A 23,633-nucleotide genomic window follows, 5' to 3' on the forward strand; every position below is an offset into this window, starting at 1 on the left:
TCTCCAAACCTGGTTGCTTTAGCATAAGCCAAACTGACAATGACAAAGGAGTTGTTGGCTAAAGTACAAACAGACCAGGGTAAGGTTCACAAAGAGGTGACCTACAATGAACCCTCATTTTTACAGGGTGCAGTTAAAACTGGACACAATAACAAGGCAGTGATTCATGCTACTGGAGTGATCCATGCTACACTCAAAAACATACAAAAATACATATTTCCCCCTCTTTTGGCTCCAAACTGGTTTGTGGTTAAAAGAGGTGCCGTGATGGTTGCTGACAGACAAGCAGAAAAAGACAGGCGCCATTTAAAAACAGGCGACATATAGTAGACGGGGGAGTGTAGCAAGACTATGGTTGTCATAGAAACCTGGTTACCTTCAACAGGATCTCAAAGGTAAATATACTAGTGAAGACATAATCTGCATAGCCTAGGATCTGGAAAGCAACGAGAAGGTCTGAGCGTTACTACACAAGCACTAGAGCACAGAACACACACACAGGGGGAGAGCATTTACCTTCAATAGGATCTCAACAGTAAAGATTGCCGTGAAAGCATAGTCAAAATAACCAAGTATCTGCAAAAAGCAATGTGAAAGTTTAACAGGAGTTCAAGGCATCAACACATTGACATGATATCAACAACTTCAGAAAGCATCAACAGTCCTAAATTGATTACTACTGCAATGAAGTATAGGTTTGAGGTTTTTAGTTCTTTTTAACACAGATATTTCATACCACTATTAGACATTATCTTGACAGTGTCATTACTGTAAAATTACAGTCAAATTACTTTCATGGAAGTAAAGGTTATCTTGATGCTATCAAATGTTATTTTTCTGTAAGAGAAACGTCTGCTGCAGTAAACATACGATGTTGCGTGCAGAGAAGTTCCGTATGGGGTCCTCAGCAGCCAGAGACACAGAGCTCAGCATGATGAAGACCAGGATGAGGTTGGTGAAGATGTGGTGGTTGATCAGCTTGTGGCAGGCCACCCGGACCCTGAGGAAAAAAATACATGAAATCACACATTGTTTTTGAGTGCGTGGGTGTGCGTGCATTATAACATATGTTTAGTACTGAGACCTACAGTGACTTGCAAAAGTATTCACCCCCCCCCCCTTGGCGGTTCTCCTATTTTGTTGCATTACAACCTGTAATTTAAAATGATTTTTATTTGGATTTCATGTAATGGACAGACAGAAAATAGTCCAAATTGGTGAAGTGAAATGAAAAAAATAACTTGTTTCAAAAAATGTAGAATTGAAAAGTGGGATGACGCCCCTAAATAAGATCTGCTGCAACCAATTACCTTCAGATGTCACATAATTACTTAAATAAAGTCAACCTGTGTGCATTCTAAGAGTCACATGATCTGTCACATGATCTCAGTATACAGTTGAAGTCGGAAGTCTACATACACCTTAACCAAATACATTTAAACTCAGTTTTTCAATTTTCCTGACATTTAATCTGAGTAAAAATTCCAAGTCTTAGGTCAGTTAGGATCACCAGTTTATTTTAAGAATGTGAAATGTCAGAATAATAGTAGAGAGAATGATTTATTTCAGCTTTTATTTCTTTCAGCACATTCCCAGTAGGTCAGAAGTGTACATACACTCAATTTGTATTTGGTAGCATTGCCTTTAAATTGTGTTTAACTTGGGTCAAATGTTTTGTTTAGCCTTCCACAAGCTTCCCACAATAAGTAAGGTGAATTTTGGCCCATTCCTTCTGAGAGCTGGTGTAACTGAGTCAGTTTTGTAGACCTCCTTGCTCGCACACGCTTTTTCAGATCTGCCCACAAATTTTCTATAGGATTGAGGTCAGGGCTTTGTGATGGCCACTCCAATACCTTGACTTTGTTGTCCTTAAGCCATTTTGCCAAAACTTTGGAGGTATGCTTGGTTTCATTGTCCATTTGGAAGACCCATTTGCGACCAAGCTTTAACTTCCTGACTGATGTCTTGAGATGTTGCCATATATCCACATAATATTCCTTCTTATGATGCCATCTATTTTGTGAAGCGCACAACTCCCTCCCGCAGCAAAGCACCCCCACAACATGATGTTGCCACCCTGTGCTTCACGGTTGGGATGGTGAACTTTGGCTTGCAAGCCTCCCCCTTTTTCCTCCAAGCATAACGATGGTCATTATGGCCAAACAGTTCTATTTTTGTTTCATCAGACCAGAGGACATTTCTCCAAAAAGTATGATCTATATCCCCATGTGCAGTTGCAAACCGTAGTCTGGCTTTTTTATGGCGATTTTGGAGCAGCGGCTTCTTCCTTGCTGAGCGGCCTTTCAGGTAATGTCGATATATAACTTGTTTTACTGAGGATGTAGATACCTTTGTACTTGTTTCCTCCAGCATCTTCACAAGGTCCTTTGCTGTTGTTCTGCGATTGTTTTGCACTTTTCGCACCAAAGTACGTTCATCTCTAGGAGACAGAACACGTCTCCTTCCTGAGCGGTATGACGGCTGCGTGGGCCCATGGTGTTTATACTTGTGTAGTATTGTTTGTACAGATGAAAGTGGTACCTTCAGGCGCCAACCCAACACCTCTCATCACCCCGAGAACCCTATCCTCACAGTGAAGCATGGTGGTGGCAGCATCATGCTGTGGGGATGTTTTTATCAGCAGGGACTGGGAAACTGGTCAGAATTGAAGGAAAGATGGATGCCGCTAAATACAGGGAAATTCTTGAGGGAAAGCTGTTTCAGTCTTCCAGAGATTTGAGACTGGGATGGATGTTCAATGAGCATACTCTAAGCATACTGCCAAAGCAACACTCGAGTGGTTTAAGGGGAAACATTTAAATGTATTGGAAAGGCCTAGTCAAAGGCAAGACCTCAATCCAATTGAGAATCTGTAGTATGACTTAAAGATTGCTGTACACCAGCGAACCCCTCCAACTTGAAGGAGCTGTGGCAGTTTTGCCTTGACGAATAGGCAAAAATCCCAGTGGACAGATGTGCCAAGGTTATAGAGACATACCCCAAGATACTTGTACCTTTAATTACTGCAAAAGGTGGCTCTACAAAGTACTGACTTTGGGGGGGTGAATAGTTATGCACGCTCAAGTTTTCAGTTTTTTTGTTGCATTTCTTGTTTGTTTCACCATAAAAAATACTTTCCATCTTCAAAGTGGTAGGCATGTTGTGTAAATCAAATGATACAAACACCCCCAAAATACATTTTAATTCCAGGTTGTAAGGCAACAAAATAGGAAAAATGCCAAGAAAGGGTGAATACTTTCGCAAGCCACTATACTTACGGGTTAGTGTGGCTGAAGATGAAGAAAGCACTGCCCTCAGGGATGGGCGGAGTCTTCTCCTTGATGCTGAGGTCTGACAGCCTTTGAGGGCGTGGCCCAACCGGAACCTCTGGCAGATTATCATCATCATTGTCATCATCACCAACTGGGGAAAACCAGGATCAAAGATAAGGCAGTTCCAGGCCATGGAAGCTATGGCAACAAAGCTAGGACACTGATCTCAGAACAGATTAGGTTACCTGGAGTGTCTGGAGTGGGATACGGCTCCTTCTCCTCTTCCTCCTCCAGTGGAACCTACATTCATCAAGACACAAATAACATATCAGCAGTGTATCTGTACTGTTATGAATGCCATATGGTTTTAACTCACTGTATCATTTTATTTTATTGTTTTATTTAACCTTTATTTAACCAGGAAGGGCTCATTGAGATTTAAAATCTCTTTTTCAAGAGCGTCCTGGCCAAGATAGGCAGCACCAAGTCATTACAAACATTACAGACAAACAACATGAAAAACTACAAGTAATCTGGTAAAAACCATAGAATTCACAACAGTATAACAAAATCATAAACAGCTAATTAAAAACATTGACAGGTCAGGGAATCAGTCTCAAGATCATGCAGCAGTGATTTAAAAATACCAATCGGGACAAGTTCTTCCAGTTTAAAAGTATTTTGTAAGGCGTTCCAAGACGATGGTGCAGAGTACATAAAAGCCCTTTTACCAAATTCAGTTCGGACATTTGGAACAGTTAGCAGGATAAAGTCCTGCGAACGAAGAGAGTATCCACCACATTTCTGAACAATAAAAATGCCCAAATAAAAAGGTAGTAAACCCAAAATGGCTTTGTAAATAAAAGTATACCAGTGACTGAGCCTAGAGAAGGCCAGCCAACCCTGGTACACAAAGTGCAGTGGTGCGTAAGGGTTTTGTAGTTTAAAATAAATCTCAAAGTGCCATGGTAAAGGGCGTCAATTGATCTCAAACACTGAGCGGAAGCATTCATATATAAAATATCTCCAGTCTATAGTAAGGGAATAAATGTAGCTGATACTAGCCACCTTCTGGCTTCAAAAGAAAAACAGGCCTTATTCCTAAAATAAAATCCCAATTTCAGCTTCAATTTTATTGTAAGTTGTTGAATATGCAATTTAAAAGAGAGGCCATCATCAATTAAATTTCCAAGATATTTATATGAGGTTACAGCCTCAATCTCCTTGCCCTGACAGGTAGTAATAGGTGAAAGGTTCAGAGGTCTATTTCTTGCTTTAGAAAACACTATTAGTTTAGTTTGTCAGTATTGAGGATAAGCTTCAATTGACACAAGGTATGTTGAACAGTATAAAAAGCAGTTTGCATGTTCTGGAAAGCTTTTGTAAGAGACGAGGCACAACAGTAAATAACAGTATCATCAGCATAAAAATGAAGTTGTGCATTTTGGACATTTTTGTCTATATTTATATAAATAGTGAATAAGAGAGGACCAAGTACAGAGCCTTGGGGCACGCCATTAAAGACAGACAATTTAACAGACATAAGCCCATCAAATTGAGAGCACTGAGTTCTATCAGACAGATAGTTAGCAAACCATGCAACTGCATGCTCTGAAAGACCTACACTCAACAATCTCAGCCCGATTGGTACATTAATAAAATAGAGTTGGTAAATAAAAACTCCTTTAGCCTCTGTGTGGTTATGGATTGCTCTTCTCTGACTTTCTAAAACCCCAATCTAAAAGCTACTCCGATTACCTTGAGATCCCCATCCTGGTCCTCAGGTTTCAGCTCCTCCATCTTATCAGTATCATCTCTGGAAAAAGAAGAGCGCAAACACAAGACAACATCCCGACGGGTCAGGAGGAACAACAGAAAAACACAGACCATCCTCTCTTTCAGTAAGACAGTGCTGACATTACCTGGCACTCTTCTTCCTCTCCTTCTCCTCCTCTTCCTCCTTTTGGGCTGTGTTCAGGCTCTCTGCATCTGCCAGGTTGTCAACGGCGATGGCCAAGAAGACGTTCAGCAGGATGTCTGATTGCAAACTGGACTTAAGGGCAACGGAGATACAACATTGAGTGTAATGCACTGTTCTTCACTCCTGATCCTGTGGGCTAGCAATGTGTACCGGCTATTGTTCCAGCTCAGAACTAACATATTTGATTCAACAAACAAAGAAACTACTCATCAAAGCTACTCATGACTAGCTGAGTCAAATGGGTTAGTGCTGGGGTGGAACAAAAGCCGGCAATTATTGCGTCTCTCTTGAACCAGTGGATAATACTGATCTAAATGCTATATGACTAGGGGCAGCTGAAGCCATGTGTTCTACATGTTTTAAAAATAGGATACAGTTTCCACAGACAAAGAGGATGATGAAGTAGATGCAGACTACCATGCCTGAGGAGAAGGGTCCACCGTACGCCATGATGCCGTCATACATCACAGCATTCCAATCCTCGCCTGTCAGGATCTGAGTCACACAACACAGTGTAACACAACGTCATCCCAACTTTGGTACAACGCCATCACGACATTATTACAATATTACTATTACATTATTACAAGTCATCACAATGTTATCACAACGTCATATCACAACATTATTACAACGCCATTATAACGTCATCACATTTTGATTATGTCAATAATCATTGTGAGAGAAGCCAGGAACAGGTAGAGTCGTCCTACCTGAAACACTGTGAGTAGTGCCTGGGGGAAGTTGTCGAAGGTGCTCCTCTTAGTTATCGTCTCGTCGAAGTTGAACTTGCCGCCGAAGAGCTGCATGCCCAACAGAGAGAAGATGATGATGAAGAGGAAGAGCAGGAGCAGGAGGGAGGCGATGGACTTCATGGAGTTGAGCAGCGATGCCACCAGGTTACTGAGAGATGCCCAGTGGCTACAGGGCAGAGAGAGAGAAAGAGAAGGTCAAGATGAATGCACAAACAACCCATACGCAAGCATGCAAGCACACATACCGAGAGACTGATAAACATTCTTCCAACAGTATATGATACATCAAAACCAGTGAGCAAAGAAAGAGATGTGACGTGAATGTATCACAGAGGTAAACATTTTGCCAAAATTACACCTCCACCACGCCAGTCTATGTCCAGCCTCTCCTGAAGTCTCCCAGTCTCACCGTGTGACCTTGAAGATGCGTAGCAGACGGACACAGCGGAACACAGAGATGCCCAGGGGAGACATGATGGCCAGCTCCACCAGGATGGTCTCCACGATGCCGCCACACACCACGAAGCAGTCGAAGCGGTTGAACAGAGACACGAAGTAGGCCTGCAGGCCCAGACTATACATCTTCACCAGCATCTCACACGTAAACAGAGCCAGCAGAACCTTGTTGGCCACATCTGGAGAGCAGCGGACATCAGCATGTAGACATTACAGTCCAACATTTTCCAGTTATAAAGATCACTGCTATGGGGATCTGGTAGGAAGGGTTACTGTATGCAGCAGATACAGTATCTGGGTAAGTCATAGGTATTGTCTGATTATCAAGGGCACTACTGTAGTACAATGGCATTGTAGATTGTAAGATTCAAGGATAACATAGTAAGTATCCTGTGGGTTTCTGAGAAGGACACTGTAAAGTACACATTATGCTAAAACTATGTGATTGGGAAATAACATTTTGACCCTCTACCCACCCTGTACTTCCGTGAGCCAGTCAGGCTGGTTGTAGTGCTCTGACGAGATGGTGAGCGTGTTGAGAAACACCAGGATGATCACCAGCCAATAGAAAGACACTGACTTCACGGCAACACGACACTTCCTGCGGCAGAACCGGTTCCAGCGACGCCATCGCCGACTTCAAGAGAGAGGAAATGATGTCACAATCTGACTCGAATCAGGAAGTTGTGTTACATACTGGTTGATCATCACAGGATTTAATGAACGGGTTAATTGTGAACTGGAATGAAATCATGCATGTTAGACAGAAGATCTCAAACAATGTCAGGGTCACAGACTAAACAAAATGCAGACGTGGTGAGGATGATGAAGATGTGGATGATGATGAAGAGGACATCAGCAGGAGTGCAGTGACTGATCAGGATGGACAGAGTGTGTGTGTGGGAAAAACACAAGCGAGTGACAATGAATTTCCACAATGTGCATCAGGGCCATGCAAAACAACTAATGACATAGTACTGACAGAGGACTGACCTGTACTTTGATTTGATAATTTTCTGACTGAAGAAATGAAGAATCATATTGTTAATTATTAGTATTAGTATTATATATTAGTATTACAGAAGCTTTTTAAGTCTATTCAGGTAGAAAGAAACCTTGCACCTTGACAGACACACAGAGACAGACAGACTCACCAGAGTGGTCCACAGCAGTTAGCCTTATCGTCCTCTCCGTTGGGGTTGTCAGTGTTCACAGACTCTGTCTCGCTGGCGGGCTTGCTTGCTGTGACATCACACAAACACAGGAAGTAAGGTGAGATCCAGTCGAACTATGGCTCCGACTTTCCAACCTAAAGAACCCTTATGATCAGGTTTGGGGAGTAACTGATTACATGTAATCTGATTTTTAAAAGGCTATAACTGTAATCCGTTACGTTACCAGCAAAAATATTGTAATCAGATTACAGATACTTTTGAAAAACTAGATGATTACTTCTTGGATTGCATTTAAATTCAGAGGTATACATTATGATACCTTTCTGTTTTCTCAATGACATTCAATTCAGCATTGAAAAAAGTTTGACCACAAGTCAGAGAACACCAGGATGACACGTCAAATGCGCTTGATGGATCCTTTTTGTCTCTCTCTAATGCCTTTTAAGGGGAAAGTAATCCAAAAGTAACCAAAAGTTATCAGATTACATTACTGAGTTCGGGTAATCCAAAAGTTACATTACTGATTACAATTTTGGACAGGTAACTGTAACAGATTACATTTCAAAAGTAGCCAACCCTATCCTACTTATGGTTGAGTGTTTTGGGTAGTTTAAATCTAGTAAAGATGGCATGATTTCATATCCTCATCATTCAGTATAGGGCTCTTTGGGGACCATCATTGGCAGTCAGAATACAGAGGGCTGATTGCAGCAGCTGCAGAGATCATCCATGCTGTTTACTATGTGAAGGGGATAACAATAGTGTGGTTTCTGATAGGGTTAGAAACGTTATGCTAGTAGTGGATCTGTGCAGATGCTGTACAAACCTTATGAATAAGTAAGTACAAGGTCAAAAATACTCCACAAAATATCTCAAGGAAAAATCCAAATCACAGTGCACAGGAATGGAGTAAAGAAAACAAGGCTTATAAAAATGAACAAAATAAAAGAAATGGCAATGAATGACTCAAAATGACCCCACAATGCATGTCTACAAGGCAATCTATCTATTTTGATTGTTTACAAATATGCATACCCTTTCCATAGTCAACATATCAATGTGTTCACATTTGCAGACAATATTTCCCTTATTCACTTATGGTCCAGTTCCGGAGAATTCTAGGTTACAGTACAACATGCACATGACCTCTCGTAACCTCTAGAAGCCTTAAACCTGCTGGTTGTGTCTCAAAATACTGATGTTTGATTCACAAATCTTGTCCTACTTTACCAAAGAGTCAGGACATGAGGACACAGATCTAATGAAGAGGCTGATTGAGTGAAATGAAGAGTAGTTGTAGAGAGGATGGAACACAACAATTGGACAAGAACACATCAAACTAGTAGCAAAGCACAAGCAAGCAAAGGAGGGAGGGCAAAACACACACACACACACACAACCCAATTTACCCTGTGTCTCTGTGGACTGGCTGAACCAGCCAAACTTCCCTTTCTTCTTCTCCGTTAGGTCAGCCAGTGTCACGCCTTGGTGTTTTAAAGGCATGCAGTACATGCATTTAGACAGCAGAGGGAGCAGTGAGTCAGTAGAGAACAAGCGAGAACAGATATCTACTACTATATAAGCAGTTAGGAAGAGGCTAGAGAAGCACTAAACAAAACATAAGAGACAAAAGAGAAGAGAAGCCAATAACTGGAAGGCATGAAAGAAGGAGAGAAGAAGAAGCAGTTGTAGAGCAGAGGAGAGAAGAAGAAGGACATCTATTAGTAGCAGCTAGTGGGCCACACAGAGTTGAACTCTACGCAGATTAAAACATGTACATTAAGGAAAGAGGGTTGGTAAAGTATGGTACCTAGACACCACACATAGACAACTGACATAGAGGGGTCTAATAGTCTAACGACAGTGACAGATTATACACTACACAGATATGCACTAATAAAGCTTTCTGTGGTGACCTAAAACCAGTGGGTAGATGGCTGGAGCTAGGGCTGCAGCAGTGCCAGGCAGAGCAGTGGGAGAGGGGGGGGGGGGTCGTCTCATTGCTGCAACTCTTGTACGGACTCAGGAGAGGCGAAGGTAGAGAGCCGTGCGTCCTCCGAAAGACAACACAACCAAGCCGCACTGCTTCTTGACACAATGCCCACTTAACACAGAAGCCAGCCGCACCAATGTGTCAGAGGAAACACACTGTACACCTGGCTACACACTGTACACCTGGCTACCGTGTCAGCATGCACTGCGCCCGGCCCACCATAGGAGTCGCTAGTGAGTGATGGGATAAGTACATCCCTGCAAACCCTCCCCTAACCCGGGCGACGCTGGGCCAATTGTGCGCCGCCCATGGGTCTCCCGGTCGCGGCCGGCTGCAACAGAGCCTGTACTGAAAACCAGAATCTCTACTGGCACGGCTAGCTCTGCGATGCAGTGTCTTAGACCACTGCGCCACTCGGGAGGCACAATCATCTCTTTTTAAACAGACTCACACAGACACCTCAAGGCCTCAAGGGATTCTACCACTGAGTCATGTTTGCCAAGAACCCCCATTCACATTACTTTCACTGGCTGTAAGCCAAAGCATTTGCAACACTGCTACTGAACATGTATAAATACACTATCTGAAATGAAACCTTCCATTATTGAGGATGGACTTTGTTTGGGTTATCCTGATCATGATCATGATAAGACACTGCCATAGTATTTACTGTGTTTGTTTACAGTAGCAACCAGCTCAACTAATGTCCCATACAAACTCAATGAGAAACAGCACATGAATACATATTTTGTATTGTAGAGCCCAATAGTGAGAGTACTGCTGATACCGTAGATGAGGCACTCAAACCTACCGGCATGCATTAGTCTAACTCTCTAGATCTCCCAGGCTTTACAGTTAATGACGGGGGAGACAAAAATAGAACAATAGCATCACTGATGTGCCTATTATGTCTACTAAAAATTGCCCAGATGAGATGGATACTACAGCCAATATCTCTCTCTCTCTCTGCACACTAAAACATGCATCCATGCATGCACACACAGTCTGTCAGTCAGTCAGTCAACATACACTATGATGGGCATTAATATGGAGTTGGTCCCACCTTTAATGCTGTAACAGCCTCAACTCTTCTGCGAAGGCTTTCCACTAAATGCTGGAACATTGCTGCGGGGACTTGCTTCCGTTCAGCCACAACAGCGTTAGTGAGGTTGGGCAATTAGGACTGCAGTCGGCGTTCCAATTCCTCCCAAAGGTGTTCAATGGAGTTTAGGTCAGGGCTCTGTGCAGGCCAGTCAAGTTCTTCCACACCAATCTCGACAAACCATTTCTGATTGGATCTCGCTTTGTGCACGGGGGCATTGACATGCTGAAACAGGAAAGGGCCTTTCCCAAACTGTTCCCATAAAGTTGGAAGCACAGAATCATCTAGAATGTCATTGTAAGATAGCGGTAGCGTTAAGATTTCCCTTCACTGGAACTAAGGGGCTTAGCCCGAAACATGAAAAACAGCCCAGGACCATTATTCCTCCTCCACCAAACTTTACCGTTGGCACTATGCATTGGGGCAGGTACTGTTGTCCTGGTATCCGCCAAACCCAGATTTGTCCATCGGACTGCCAGATGGTGAAGCGTGATTCATTACTCCAGAGAACGTGTTTCCACTGCTCCGGAGTCCAATGGAGGCGAGCTTTACACCACTCTAGCATTGTTATTGCGCATGGTGATCTTAGGCTTGTGTGTGGCTGCTCGGCCATGGAAACCCATTTCATGAAGCTCCCGACAAACAGTTATTGTGCTGACGTTGCTTCCAGAGGCAGTTTGGAACTCAGTATTGAGTGTTGCAACCGAGGACAGATGATTTATACACTCTACGAGCTTCAGCACTCGGCGGTCCCGTTCTGTGAGCTTGTGTGGCCTACCACTTTGCAGCCGAGCAGTAGTTGCTCCTAGATCATTTCCACTTCACAATAATAGCACTTACAGTTGACCTGGGCAGCTCTAGCAGGGCAGAAATTTGACGAACTGACTTGTTGGAAAGTTGGCATCCTATGACGGTGCCATGTTGAAAGTCACTGAGCTCTTCAGTAAGGTCATTCTACTGCCAATGTTTGTCGATGGAGATTGAATGGCTGTGTGCTCAATGTTATACACCTGTCAGCAACACGTGTGGATGAAATAGCCAGATCCACAAATTTGAAGGGTTGTCCACATACTTCTGTATAAACAGAGTACCTACAATAGCAAATGTCTCATCCCAACAGGAAGCGCTGTGTCGTCATGCATCATGCTGCACACGCTTACATAAAGAGGATTTGGATTACTGTCTCTTTCTTCCATTGAAGTCATATCATCATCATTCCTGTGTGTGTGTGTGTCTGTGTGTGTGTGTGTGTGTGTGTGTGAGATCATGTGTGTGTGTGTGTTACGGCTGAAGCAGCAGACATGACATTCACTTTCATTTGGTTTACCCAGAATGATAACAATTTCTCAGGAAGTCCTGGGATCAATAGCAATATGATCCAGTGACATAACATCACAGGAACAGGTGGTAGAACCAACAGGGAACAAACACCCATTATTGCATTCCAAAAACAGATTTATTTCAAACCTGTTTAAAACCTAGACCTCTGTCTCTGTCTCTGAACCACACTGCTGGCCAGGTGCTGGTAACAGGGTAGAGTAGACTTTCAGCATGACTTTCAGTATGCTTATAGAGAAGAGCACTCAACATGCACTACACTGACACACATGATGATTGGTTGAACAGATAAGAAGGTTGTTGGAGCTGTACTGTTAGATTTCAGTGCAGCCTTTGATGTTATTGACCATAACCTGTTGTTGAATTTTTTTATGTGATATGGCTTTTTCAACCTCTGCCAAATTTTTGGATTTAGAGATATTTATTTAATAGGCTCTGTCGCAGCCGGCCGAGACCGGGAAGTTCCGTGGGGCGACGCACAATTGGCCTAGCGTCGTCCGGGTTAGGGAGGGGTTGGCCAGTAGGGATATCCTTGTCTCATCGCACACCAGCGACTCCTGTGGCGGGCCGGGCGCAGTGCACGCTAACTAGGTCGCCAGGTGCACGGTGTTTCCTCCGACACATTGGTGCGGCTGGCTTCTGGGTTGGATGCGCGCTGTGTTAAGAAGCAGGTTGGGTTGTGTTTTGGAGGACGCATGGCTTTCGACCTTCGTCTCTCCCGAAACCGTACGGGTTGTAGCGATGAGACAAGATAGTAACTACTAATAATTGGATACCATGAAATTGGGGAGAAAAGGGGGTAAATTAAAAATAAAATAAAACAACTAAAATGCTTGATTGCATTTCAAAGAATGAATGTATAGGAGCGAGAGCTGCGTGCATATTATCTGTGACAAACAGGTGCTGTTAGATTACATCATGTTTCTGCCTGTTTGGAACAGTGTAAACAACACTAAATACATTCAAAGTAATACCAGTCTGTTGTAACAATGTTTTAAGGCTTTATTACAACATAGCAAATATTAAAAGCAGCTGAATCTGTGAAATTGCTTTATCCAAATTTTTCCGTTGCCTGAGGCTTGGCGCTCACAGAATCAGTAGGCTATTAAACAAACACTCAAACAGTAGCAGGATCTGTCTTATTTCTGTAGATATGGATGATTTATAAAGCCAGGTACATTTAACAGTTAGGCTGTTGATTATAGACCTAATTAAGATGGGGTTTCCTCTAGGCTAAGGCCAGGGCTGTTTCTTCGTCTCTGCTGCTGCTGCCTCCGCCACATTGTTCGCCAATCCCAATATGCTTCTTAACGTTGTTATTATGCATAGGGAAAGGCGACAATTCTACGGCGCACTGAACATGAAGTTTCAGAACTCTGGACAGTGACTGTATCCAACGCAGGAGAAATCGCATTTGTTCTAAAATAATATTCTAAATATTAGATTTGCACCATTATTTTGACATAATATAGTCATATACAGTTTCAGTATCACATCTTAGTGTGAAGTACCATCCTCGTGGCCTCCGCAATGGATTAGACCACTGAGAATCAGACAGGTGTCTTGTGCACCATGAAAAAATAAGAACATTTTGACTGCTCGACTAAAGAAATCTCGGTCGACCAACAGCCTATCAACCAAACAATCGACCAGTCGACTAAATGGTGTCAGCCCTAGTGGCCAGTAAAGAACTGGTCCTGAACGTCTCTAAAACGAAGAGCATTGTATTTGGTACAAATCATTCCCTACGTTCTAGACCTCAGCTGAATCTGGTGAATGAATGGTGTGGCTGTTGAACAAGTTGAGGAGACTAAATTACTTGGCATTACCTTAGATTGTAAACTGTCATGGTCAAAACATATAGATTCAATGGTTGTAAAGATGGGGAGAGGTCTGTCCGTAATAAAGAGATGCTCTGCTTTTTTGACACCACACTCCAAAAAGCAAGTCCTGCATCACTTGTTGTTTTTATAAGAAACACGAATGTGTTGGAAATTACAAATTGTTGTAGTGAACTTACACACAGCACTGACACACACACTTATCCTACCAGACATGCCACCAGGGGTCTTTTCACAGTCACCAGGTCCAGAACAAATTAAAGGAAACATACAGTATTATACAGAGCCATGATTGAATGGAACTCCCTTCCATCTTATATAGCGCAAGTGAACAGAAAACCTGGTTTCAAAAAACAAATAAAGCAACACCTCACGCCTCTCCCCCATGTGACCTACGTGTTGTGTATATGTACTGACATGTATGTGGAAGTGATAAACGAACACAAACAATACATGTTCATCTTTTAAATGTATGTCAGTTGTAATGTATTTTATTTGGTATGTCTTCTCCTTTATGTGTCGGACCCCAGTAAGACTAGCTGTCGCCATTGGCGTTGGCTAATAGGGATCCTAATAACATCTAAACCTAAGTAGAACAGAGGGGAATGAGATGTGAAGGGGTGGTGAGGTAGGAGAACAGAGGGGAATGAGATGTGAAGGGGGTGGTGAGGTAGGAGAACAGAGGGGAATGAGATGTGAAGGGGGTGGTGAGGTAGGAGAACAGAGGGGAATGAGATGTGAAGGGGGTGGTGAGGTAGGAGAACAGAGGGGAATGAGATGTGAAGGGGGTGGTGAGGTAGGAAAACAGAGGGGAATGAGATGTGAAGGGGGTGGTGAGGTAGGGGAATGAGATGTGAAGGGGGTGGTGAGGTAGGAGAACAGAGGGGAATGAGATGTGAAGGAGGTGGTGAGGTAGGAGAACAGAGGGGAATGAGATGTGAAGGGGGTGGTTAGGTAGGAGAACAGAGGGGAATGAGATGTGAAGGGGGTGGTGAGGTAGGAGAACAGAGGGGAATGAGATGTGAAGGGGGTGGTGAGGTAGGAAAACAGAGGGGAATGAGATGTGAAGGGGGTGGTGAGGTAGGGGAATGAGATGTGAAGGAGGTGGTGAGGTAGGATAACAGAGGGGAATGAGATGTGAAGGGGTGGTGAGGTAGGGGAATGAGATGTGAAGGAGGTGGTGAGGTAGGAGAACAGAGGGGAATGAGATGTGAAGGGGTGGTGAGGTAGGAGAACAGAGGGGAATGAGATGTGAAGGGGGTGGTGAGGTAGGAGAACAGAGGGGAATGAGATGTGAAGGGGGTGGTAAGGTAGGAGAACAGAGGGGAATGAGATGTGAAGGAGGTGGTGAGGTAGGGGAATGAGATGTGGAGGGGGTGGTGAGGTAGGAGAACAGAGGGGAATGAGATGTGAAGGGGTGGTGAGGTAGGAGAACAGAGGGAATGAGATGTGAAGGGGGTGGTGAGGTAGGAGAACAGAGGGGAATGAGATGTGAAGGGGGTGGTGAGGTAGGAGAACAGAGGGGAATGAGATGTGAAGGGGGTGGTGAGGTAGGAGAACAGAGGGGAATGAGATGTGAAGGGGGTGGTGAGGTAGGAGAACAGAGGGGAATAAGATGTGAAGGGGGTGGTGAGGTAGGAGAACAGAGGGGAATGAGATGTGAAGGAGGTGGTGAGGTAGGAAAACAGGAAAATGTAGGAAAATGAGATGTGAGATGTGAAGGGGGTGGTTAGGTAGGAGAACAGAGGGGAATGAGATGTGAAGGGGGTGGTGAGGTAGGAGAACAGAGGGGAATGAGATGTGAAGGGGGTGGTAAGGTAGGAGAACAGAGGGGAATGAGATGTGAAGGAGGTGGTGAGGTAGGGGAATGAGATGTGAAGGGGGTGGTGAGGTAGGAGAACAGAGGGGAATGAGATGTGAAGGGGTGGTGAGGTAGGAGAACAGAGGGGAATGAGATGTGAAGGGGGTGGTGAGGTAGGAGAACAGAGGGGAATGAGATGTGAAGGGGGTGGTGAGGTAGGAGAACAGAGGGGAATGAGATGTGAAGGGGGTGGTGAGGTAGGAGAACAGAGGGGAATGAGATGTGAAGGGGGTGGTGAGGTAGGAGAACAGAGGGGAATGAGATGTGAAGGGGGTGGTGAGGTAGGAGAACAGAGGGGAATGAGATGTGAAGGAGGTGGTGAGGTAGGGGAATGAGATGTGAAGGGGGTGGTGAGGTAGGAGAACAGAGGGGAATGAGATGTGAAGGGGGTGGTTAGGTAGGGGAATGAGATGTGAAGGGGGTGGTTAGGTAGGAGAACAGAGGGGAATGAGATGTGAAGGGGGTGGTGAGGTAGGAGAACAGAGGGGAATGAGATGTGAAGGGGGTGGTAAGGTAGGGGAATGAGATGTGAAGGGGGTGGTGAGGTAGGAGAACAGAGGGGAATGAGATGTGAAGGGGGTGGTGAGGTAGGAGAACAGAGGGGAAGGAGATGTGAAGGGGGTGGTGAGGTAGGAGAACAGAGGGGAATGAGATGTGAAGGGGGTGGTGAGGTAGGAGAACAGAGGGGAATGAGATGTGAAGGAGGTGGTGAGGTAGGAGAACAGAGGGGAATGAGATGTGAAGGGGGTGGTGAGGTAGGGGAATGAGATGTGAAGGGGGTGGTGAGGTAGGGGAACAGAGGGGAATGAGATGTGAAGGAGGTGGTGAGGTAGGAGAACAGAGGGGAATGAGATGTGAAGGGGGTGGTGAGGTAGGAGAACAGAGGGGAATGAGATGTGAAGGGGTGGTGAGGTAGGAGAACAGAGGGGAATGAGATGTGAAGAGGGTGGTGAGGTAGGAGAACAGAGGGGAATGAGATGTGAAGGGGGTGGTGAGGTAGGAGGACTCACGGATGCGTTTTCCCCCCTCCTCGTCCCCCTCCTCGTCATTCTCAGGGTCGATGTCCTCGGCCTGAGTGATCCAGTCCAGGTAGCCCTTCAGATCCTCCTCCAGCTGCTGCTTCTCTCTCAGCTTCTGGAAGTCTCCACGAGCCTTGGCCTTTTCTCTCTCCTTGGAAAACTCTCTGTGGACGGACACACACACACACAAAGAAAAAAGCTCAGAAACCTGTTCCCTCTATGTGTGTATTTCTGTGTGTGCACTCTCGTGCGTGTGTATGTGTGCATTTGTGCGTGTGTATGTGCATATGTTCAGTATATAGGACAATGATGATTCTAATGTCTTACCCGCTTAAAACTCCCAGAACCAGGTTGAGAACGAAGAAGGAGCCGAAGATGACTAGACTGACAAAGTAAACCCAGGGCAGCTCAAAGCCCATGGCATCATTCATCTGAAACAACAAAAACAGTCACAGTTAGCTTTAGAAGACAATCGAGAAGTTCCTGGGAAAACTAGATCAGCCACCTACAGTTGAAGTCGGAAGTTTACATCCACTTAGGTTGGAGTCATTAAAACTAGTTTTTCAACCACTCCACAAATGTCTTGTTAACAAACTATAGTTTTGGCAAGTCGGTTAGGACATCTATTTTGTGCAAGTAATTTTTCCAACAATTGTTTACAGACAGATTATTTCAGTTATAATTCACTGTATCACAATTCCAGTGGGTCAGAAGTTTACATACAGTAATGTGTTATTTCCTCTTTTCAGTGACTTTCTCTTTAAGACAAGTGTGTGTGAAGGCTTTTACTTCACCCAAAACAGTAACACAGCTCATTTGTTGATGAAGACTATGAATCAGGTTGTGTTACAGTTGGCTGGAGCAAAATCCTGCGCCCACAGCGCAGAAAAGATTTCCCACCACTGCTATAAAGAATCTGTCTCTCAGGACACTACACACAGGAGGGTATAGATGTGTGAGCAGACCATAGATAGAGGGGAGGGGAGGTCAAATATCTGCCAATCATCTCTCCATTCCTCCTCTGTGTTCAGCTCCCACTCCATCCCTTTCATGTCTGTTGAGTGGCTGCATCTTTCCTCCACTCGCATTGTCACCTTCACCCCATCCATGGATTCATTAGCATCACATCGCCATGGTAACTGGTACATGAACAAAAAGAAGAGAGGGCAGTACTGATAGAGCGGGAGGGAGAGTCAGTCAGAAGAGAAGAGAAAGCAAGAGAGGAAGAGGAAAGAAGAGATGGAGCAGGAATAGGGTTCAGGGACAGGGGTAGGGTTCAGGGTATGGTTCAGGGACAGGGTTCAGGGACAGGGGTATGGTTCAGGGGTAGGGTTCAGAGACAGGGGTATGGTTCAGGGGTAGGGTTCAGGGACAGGGGTATGGTTCAGGGGTAGGGTTCAGGGGTAGGGTTCAGGGATAGGGGTATGGTTCAGGGGTAGGGTTCAGGGGTATGGTTCAGGGGTAGGGTTCAGGGGTATGGTTCAGGGGTATGGTTCAGGGGTAGGGTTCAGGGGTAGGGTTCAGGGGTAGGGTTCAGGGATAGGGGTATGGTTCAGGGATATGGTTCAGGGACAGGAATAGGGTTCAGGGACAGGGGTATGGTTCAGGGGTATGGTTCAGGGGTAGGGTTCAGGGGTATGGTTCAGGGGTATGGTTCAGGGGTAGGGTTCAGGGGTAGGGTTCAGGGATAGGGGTATGGTTCAGGGATATGGTTCAGGGACAGGAATAGGGTTCAGGGACAGGGGTATGGTTCAGGGGTAGGGTTCAGGGACAGGGGTATGGTTCAGGGGTAGGGTTCAGGGGTAGGGTTCAGGGATAGGGGTATGGTTCAGGGGTAGGGTTCAGGGGTATGGTTCAGGGGTAGGGTTCAGGGGTATGGTTCAGGGGTAGGGTTCAGGGGTAGGGTTCAGGGACAGGGGTATGGTTCAGGGGTATGGTTCAGGGGTATGGTTCAGGGGTAGGGTTCAGGGGTATGGTTCAGGGGTAGGGTTCAGGGGTAGGGTTCAGGGGTATGGTTCAGGGTAGGGTTCAGGGGTATGGTTCAGGGGTATGGTTCAGGGGTAGGGTTCAGGGGTAGGGTTCAGGGGTAGGGTTCAGGGGTATGGTTCAGGGGTATGGTTCAGGGGTATGGTTCAGGGGGTATGGTTCAGGGGTAGGGTTCAGGGTATGGGTTCAGGGGTAGTCAGGGGTAGGGTTCAGGGGTTCAGGGGTAGGGTTCAGGGGTAGGGTTCAGGGGTATGGTTCAGGGGTATGGTTCAGGGGTAGGGTTCAGGGGTATGGTTCAGGGGTAGGGTTCAGGGACAGGGGTATGGTTCAGGGGTATGGTTCAGGGGTATGGTTCAGGGGTATGGTTCAGGGGTAGGGTTCAGGGGTATGGTTCAGGGGTAGGGTTCAGGGGTATGGTTCAGGGGTAGGGTTCAGGGGTATGGTTCAGGGGTATGGTTCAGGGGTAGGGTTCACGGGTATGGTTCAGGGGTATGGTTCAGGGGTAGGGTTCAGGGGTAGGGTTCAGGGGTATGGTTCAGGGGTAGGGTTCAGGGACAGGAATAGGGTTCAGGGATAGGGGTATGGTTCAGGGATAGGAATAGGGTTCAGGGATAGGGGTAGGGTTCAGGGACAGGAATAGGGTTCAGGGATAGGGGTATGGTTCAGGGGTATGGTTCAGGGGTAGGGTTCAGGGACAGAAATAGGGTTCAGGGGTAGGGTTCAGGGACAGGGGTATGGTTCAGGGGTAGGGTTCAGGGACAGGGGTATGGTTCAGGGGTATGGTTCAGGGGTATGGTTCAGGGGTAGGGTTCAGGGGTAGGGTTCAGGGGTATGGTTCAGGGGTATGGTTCAGGGGTAGGGTTCAGGGGTATGGTTCAGGGGTAGGGTTCAGGGACAGGGGTATGGTTCAGGGGTATGGTTCAGGGGTATGGTTCAGGGGTATGGTTCAGGGGTAGGGTTCAGGGGTATGGTTCAGGGGTAAGGTTCAGGGGTATGGTTCAGGGGTATGGTTCAGGGGTAGGGTTCACGGGTATGGTTCAGGGGTATGGTTCAGGGGTAGGGTTCAGGGGTAGGGTTCAGGGGTATGGTTCAGGGGTAGGGTTCAGGGGTATGGTTCAGGGGTATGGTTCAGGGGTAGGGTTCAGGGACAGGAATAGGGTTCAGGGATAGGGGTATGGTTCAGGGATAGGAATAGGGTTCAGGGATAGGGGTAGGGTTCAGGGACCGGAATAGGGTTCAGGGATAGGGGTATGGTTCAGGGGTAGGGTTCAGGGACAGAAATAGGGTTCAGGGGTAGGGTTCAGGGACAGGGGTATGGTTCAGGGGTAGGGTTCAGGGACAGGGGTATGGTTCAGGGGTATGGTTCAGGGACAGGAATAGGAATAGGAATAGGGTTCAGGGGTATAGTTCAGGGACAGGGGTAGGGTTCATGGACAGGGGTATGGTTCCGGGGTAGGGTTCAGGGACAGGAATAGGGTTCAGGGACAGGGGTATGGTTCAGGAATAGGGTTCAGGGACAGGGGTATGGTTCAGGGGTAGGGTTCAGGGACAGGGGTATGGTTCAGGGGTAGGGTTCAGGGACAGGAATAGGGTTCAGGGGTATGGTTCAGGGACAGGGGTAGGGTTCAGGGACAGAGGTAGGGTTCAGGGGTAGGGTTTAGGGACAGGAATAGGGTTCAGGGTTCAGGGGTAGGGTTCAGGGACAGGGTTATGGTTCAGGGACAGGGGTAGGGTTCAGAGACAGGAATAGGGTTCAGAGACAGGGACAGGAATAGGAATAGGGTTCAGGGACACAGCTAGGGTTCAGGGTTCAGGGACAGTGGTAGGGTTAGGGGATAGGGTTCAGGGACAGGGGTATGGTTCAGGGACAGGGTTCAGGGACAGCGGTAGGGTTAGGGGACAGGGTTAGGGGACAGAGAGAGAGAGAGAGAGAGAGAGAGAGAGAGAGAGAGAGAGAGAAAGTGAGAGAGAGAGAAAGTGAGAGAAAGTGAGAGAGAGAGCGAAAGTGAGAGAGAGAGAAAGTGAGAGAGAGAGAAAGTGAGAGAAAAAAGGATAGGCTACGACAACCGAGAACAGGTAGGCTGCTACTTTATATTCTGAATGGAGCTGATGTTTGTTTAAGTGTGTAGGACGAGTGCAGCATCAATTAGCCTAGCTACCTAGCTAGCTAGCGTAACTAGCTTCTCCCAACTTGATACAGTCAAGACAGGTACTACGTAATCATATTGAATGATAAATAACCTAGATATGGCAGCTATTAGTATACTATAGCACAAGCCGGTTTGGTTGATTGCTCTGTCGTCTCTCCCTCCCTCCTCCCTGTGTCACTAGCTCACATTCACAGTAGCCTACACACAGCACAGCCCCTGCTAGAGCGTCACCTCTCTCAACTCTGGTTAATAAAGTAGCTTAAACACTTTTCTGCTGCTTCCCTCACTCGGATTTGACCCGGGTCTGGATCCGACTAGGTCTATACAAGTCTAGTTGTCCTCGGGTCCGTTCGGAACGTGTTTCTATATTTAAAAAATGTATTCATGCATATCGGCTCCGAATGGGAAAGCCCCAGGTTCATCTTGGTACGGGTCCAAGAAGTTGGAGACCTCTAGTCTGACATTTTATAGGTTCTATAGGTTGGATTTGATTGGAGCTCATCCAGTATTAGCGATGACGCTAAGCTAACCCTGTTGAAACCTCTGTGTTACTGTGAGTAGAGATGGCTAACTAGTTGCCAGCTGGGTGTGGTTCATGAAGCAGCAGCCTCACCCAGTAGAGGACATCAGTCCAGCCCTCCATGGTGATACACTGGAAAACAGTAAGCATGGCAAACAGGAAGTTGTCAAAGTTGGTGATGCCACCGTTGGGGCCATGCCATCCCTCTCTACACACAGTCCCATTCATCATGCACTGGCGCCCATGGCCTGACATTGCACACGGAACAGGCTCCTCCTCTGCCAGAATGCCTACAGGGATATAGAGAGAGAGCGGGGAAGGGAGAGATATGGGAGAAAGAGGGAAGGAGAATAGTTAGAAGTTACTAAACATGGACAACAATAACGCACCGCATGGAATGCCTGACAACAGCTTAGTAAACAATGACACAAAACATCAGAGGGCAACAAGAATATCAAATACAGTCAGAGGTGTGAAAAAACACTTGGACACAGAGAAGTGTGGCTTTTTATTCCCTTATAAAGCAAACCATTTCGTCTAGTTTAGTTTACATACTCTTGTTTACAGATACACATTTCATATGTATACATGTATAGTGTACAGTACAGTGTTTAACACATTATTCTTATGGCACACTAGCACATCAGAGGCATTTTGTCTCTCTCTCTCTCACACACACACACACACACACACACACACACACACACACACACACACACACACACACACACACACACACACACACACACACATTACATTCATAATCACACACATTACATTCATAATCACACACATGACATTCATAAATTCACCCCCTGCAGTTCCACTTCATCTGCTCAACTGACATGGCTTACATCTCCTTTCATCCATAATCGCTTCTAATAGCATGATGAGGAGAAGGAGTCTGAGTCCCAGGTAAGTGCCTTTCTCAAGGGCAAACATCAGCATAGAGCCCTGGATTACAGCTAGCAGAGATCTGGGTCTACCCTGCCCTGAACTGCCCTGTATTGCTGCTTCTAAACTACCACAAGCAAGTAACACAGAGAAAGAGCAATACATACACACATGTTGTCCATCAACTCCCCACTATAAAACCAGATTATTGTAGCTGAGAAACGAAACAATGTCATCTAGCTTTCATATACATGTTTCATATAGATCCCCCCTGATTGACTGGAAGTAATATTCATTGTATATTCATTCATATTCAGGGACTGAGTGCTAGAATAAGGGTCATGATTGTCAGCAGATTAAATATTGAATCAAAGCCGATTCCAACTAGTGAGTGACTGAAGTCTTAGGGTTTGTACAGACAGATGATTCATATCAGTCACAAAAGGATTGAGCCTAGTGTTTTTCTATTGGTTATCAGTAATGCTGCGTTTAGAGTCACGGGGTAGACGGTAGACAGGATGCCATTGGTTTCAATGAGAGAACGACCTAGATGCCGCTGAGGGCTGGCGGTGAAGGCCTTCAGCCACCACGGTAGACAGGATGCCATTGGTTTCAATGAGAGAACGACCTAGATGCCGCTGAGGGCTGGCGGTGAAGGCCTTCAGCCACCACGGTAGACAGGATGCCATTGGTTTCAATGAGAGAACGACCTAGATGCCGCTGAGGGCTGGCGGTGAAGGCCTTCAGCCACCACGGTAGACAGGATGCCATTGGTTTCAATGAGAGAACGACCTAGATGCCGCTGAGGGCTGGCGGTGAAGGCCTTCAGCCACCACGGTAGACAGGATGCCATTGGTTTCAATGAGAGAACGACCTAGATGCCGCTGAGGGCTGGCGGTGAAGGCCTTCAGCCACCACGGTAGACGGGATGCCATTGGTTTCAATGAGAGAACGACCTAGATGCCGCTGAGGGCTGGCCGTGAAGGCCTTCAGCCACCACGGTAGACAGGATGCCATTGGTTTCAATGAGAGAACGACGTAGATGCCGCTGAGGGCTGGCGGTGAAGGCCTTCAGCCACCATGGTAGACAGGATGCCATTGGTTTCAATGAGAGAACGACGTAGATGCCGCTGAGGGCTGGCGGTGAAGGCCTTCAGCCACCATGGTAGACAGGATGCCATTGGTTTCAATGAGAGAACGACGTAGATGCCGCTGAGGGCTGGCGGTGAAGGCCTTCAGCCACCACGGTAGACAGGATGCCATTGGTTTCAATGAGAGGACGACCTAGAT

At 46.0% G+C, this 23,633-nt stretch overlaps 1 protein-coding gene across 1 annotated transcript in view; it reads right to left on the reverse strand.

Annotated features, from left to right (window-relative positions):
- Positions 1 to 23,633, reverse strand: part of LOC109869746 (voltage-dependent L-type calcium channel subunit alpha-1D) — a 103,501-nt gene that overhangs the window by 33,558 nt on the left and 46,310 nt on the right. Inside the window, exons 7-22 of the mRNA XM_031804042.1 lie at positions 21,543 to 21,739; positions 17,121 to 17,224; positions 16,785 to 16,957; positions 9,049 to 9,123; positions 7,619 to 7,706; positions 7,458 to 7,484; positions 6,941 to 7,101; positions 6,418 to 6,643; positions 5,967 to 6,174; positions 5,628 to 5,748; positions 5,195 to 5,309; positions 5,031 to 5,088; positions 3,518 to 3,572; positions 3,279 to 3,423; positions 871 to 1,000; positions 517 to 576 (exon numbers count right to left, since the gene is read on the reverse strand). Of these exons, the coding sequence (XP_031659902.1) occupies positions 517 to 576; positions 871 to 1,000; positions 3,279 to 3,423; positions 3,518 to 3,572; positions 5,031 to 5,088; positions 5,195 to 5,309; positions 5,628 to 5,748; positions 5,967 to 6,174; positions 6,418 to 6,643; positions 6,941 to 7,101; positions 7,458 to 7,484; positions 7,619 to 7,706; positions 9,049 to 9,123; positions 16,785 to 16,957; positions 17,121 to 17,224; positions 21,543 to 21,739 (1,943 nt within the window). The remainder of the gene's footprint in view (positions 1 to 516; positions 577 to 870; positions 1,001 to 3,278; positions 3,424 to 3,517; positions 3,573 to 5,030; positions 5,089 to 5,194; positions 5,310 to 5,627; positions 5,749 to 5,966; positions 6,175 to 6,417; positions 6,644 to 6,940; positions 7,102 to 7,457; positions 7,485 to 7,618; positions 7,707 to 9,048; positions 9,124 to 16,784; positions 16,958 to 17,120; positions 17,225 to 21,542; positions 21,740 to 23,633) is intronic.

The sequence above is a fragment of the Oncorhynchus kisutch genome, linkage group LG24 (genome assembly GCF_002021735.2).
Source record: "Oncorhynchus kisutch isolate 150728-3 linkage group LG24, Okis_V2, whole genome shotgun sequence".
NCBI lineage: Eukaryota > Metazoa > Chordata > Actinopteri > Salmoniformes > Salmonidae > Oncorhynchus > Oncorhynchus kisutch.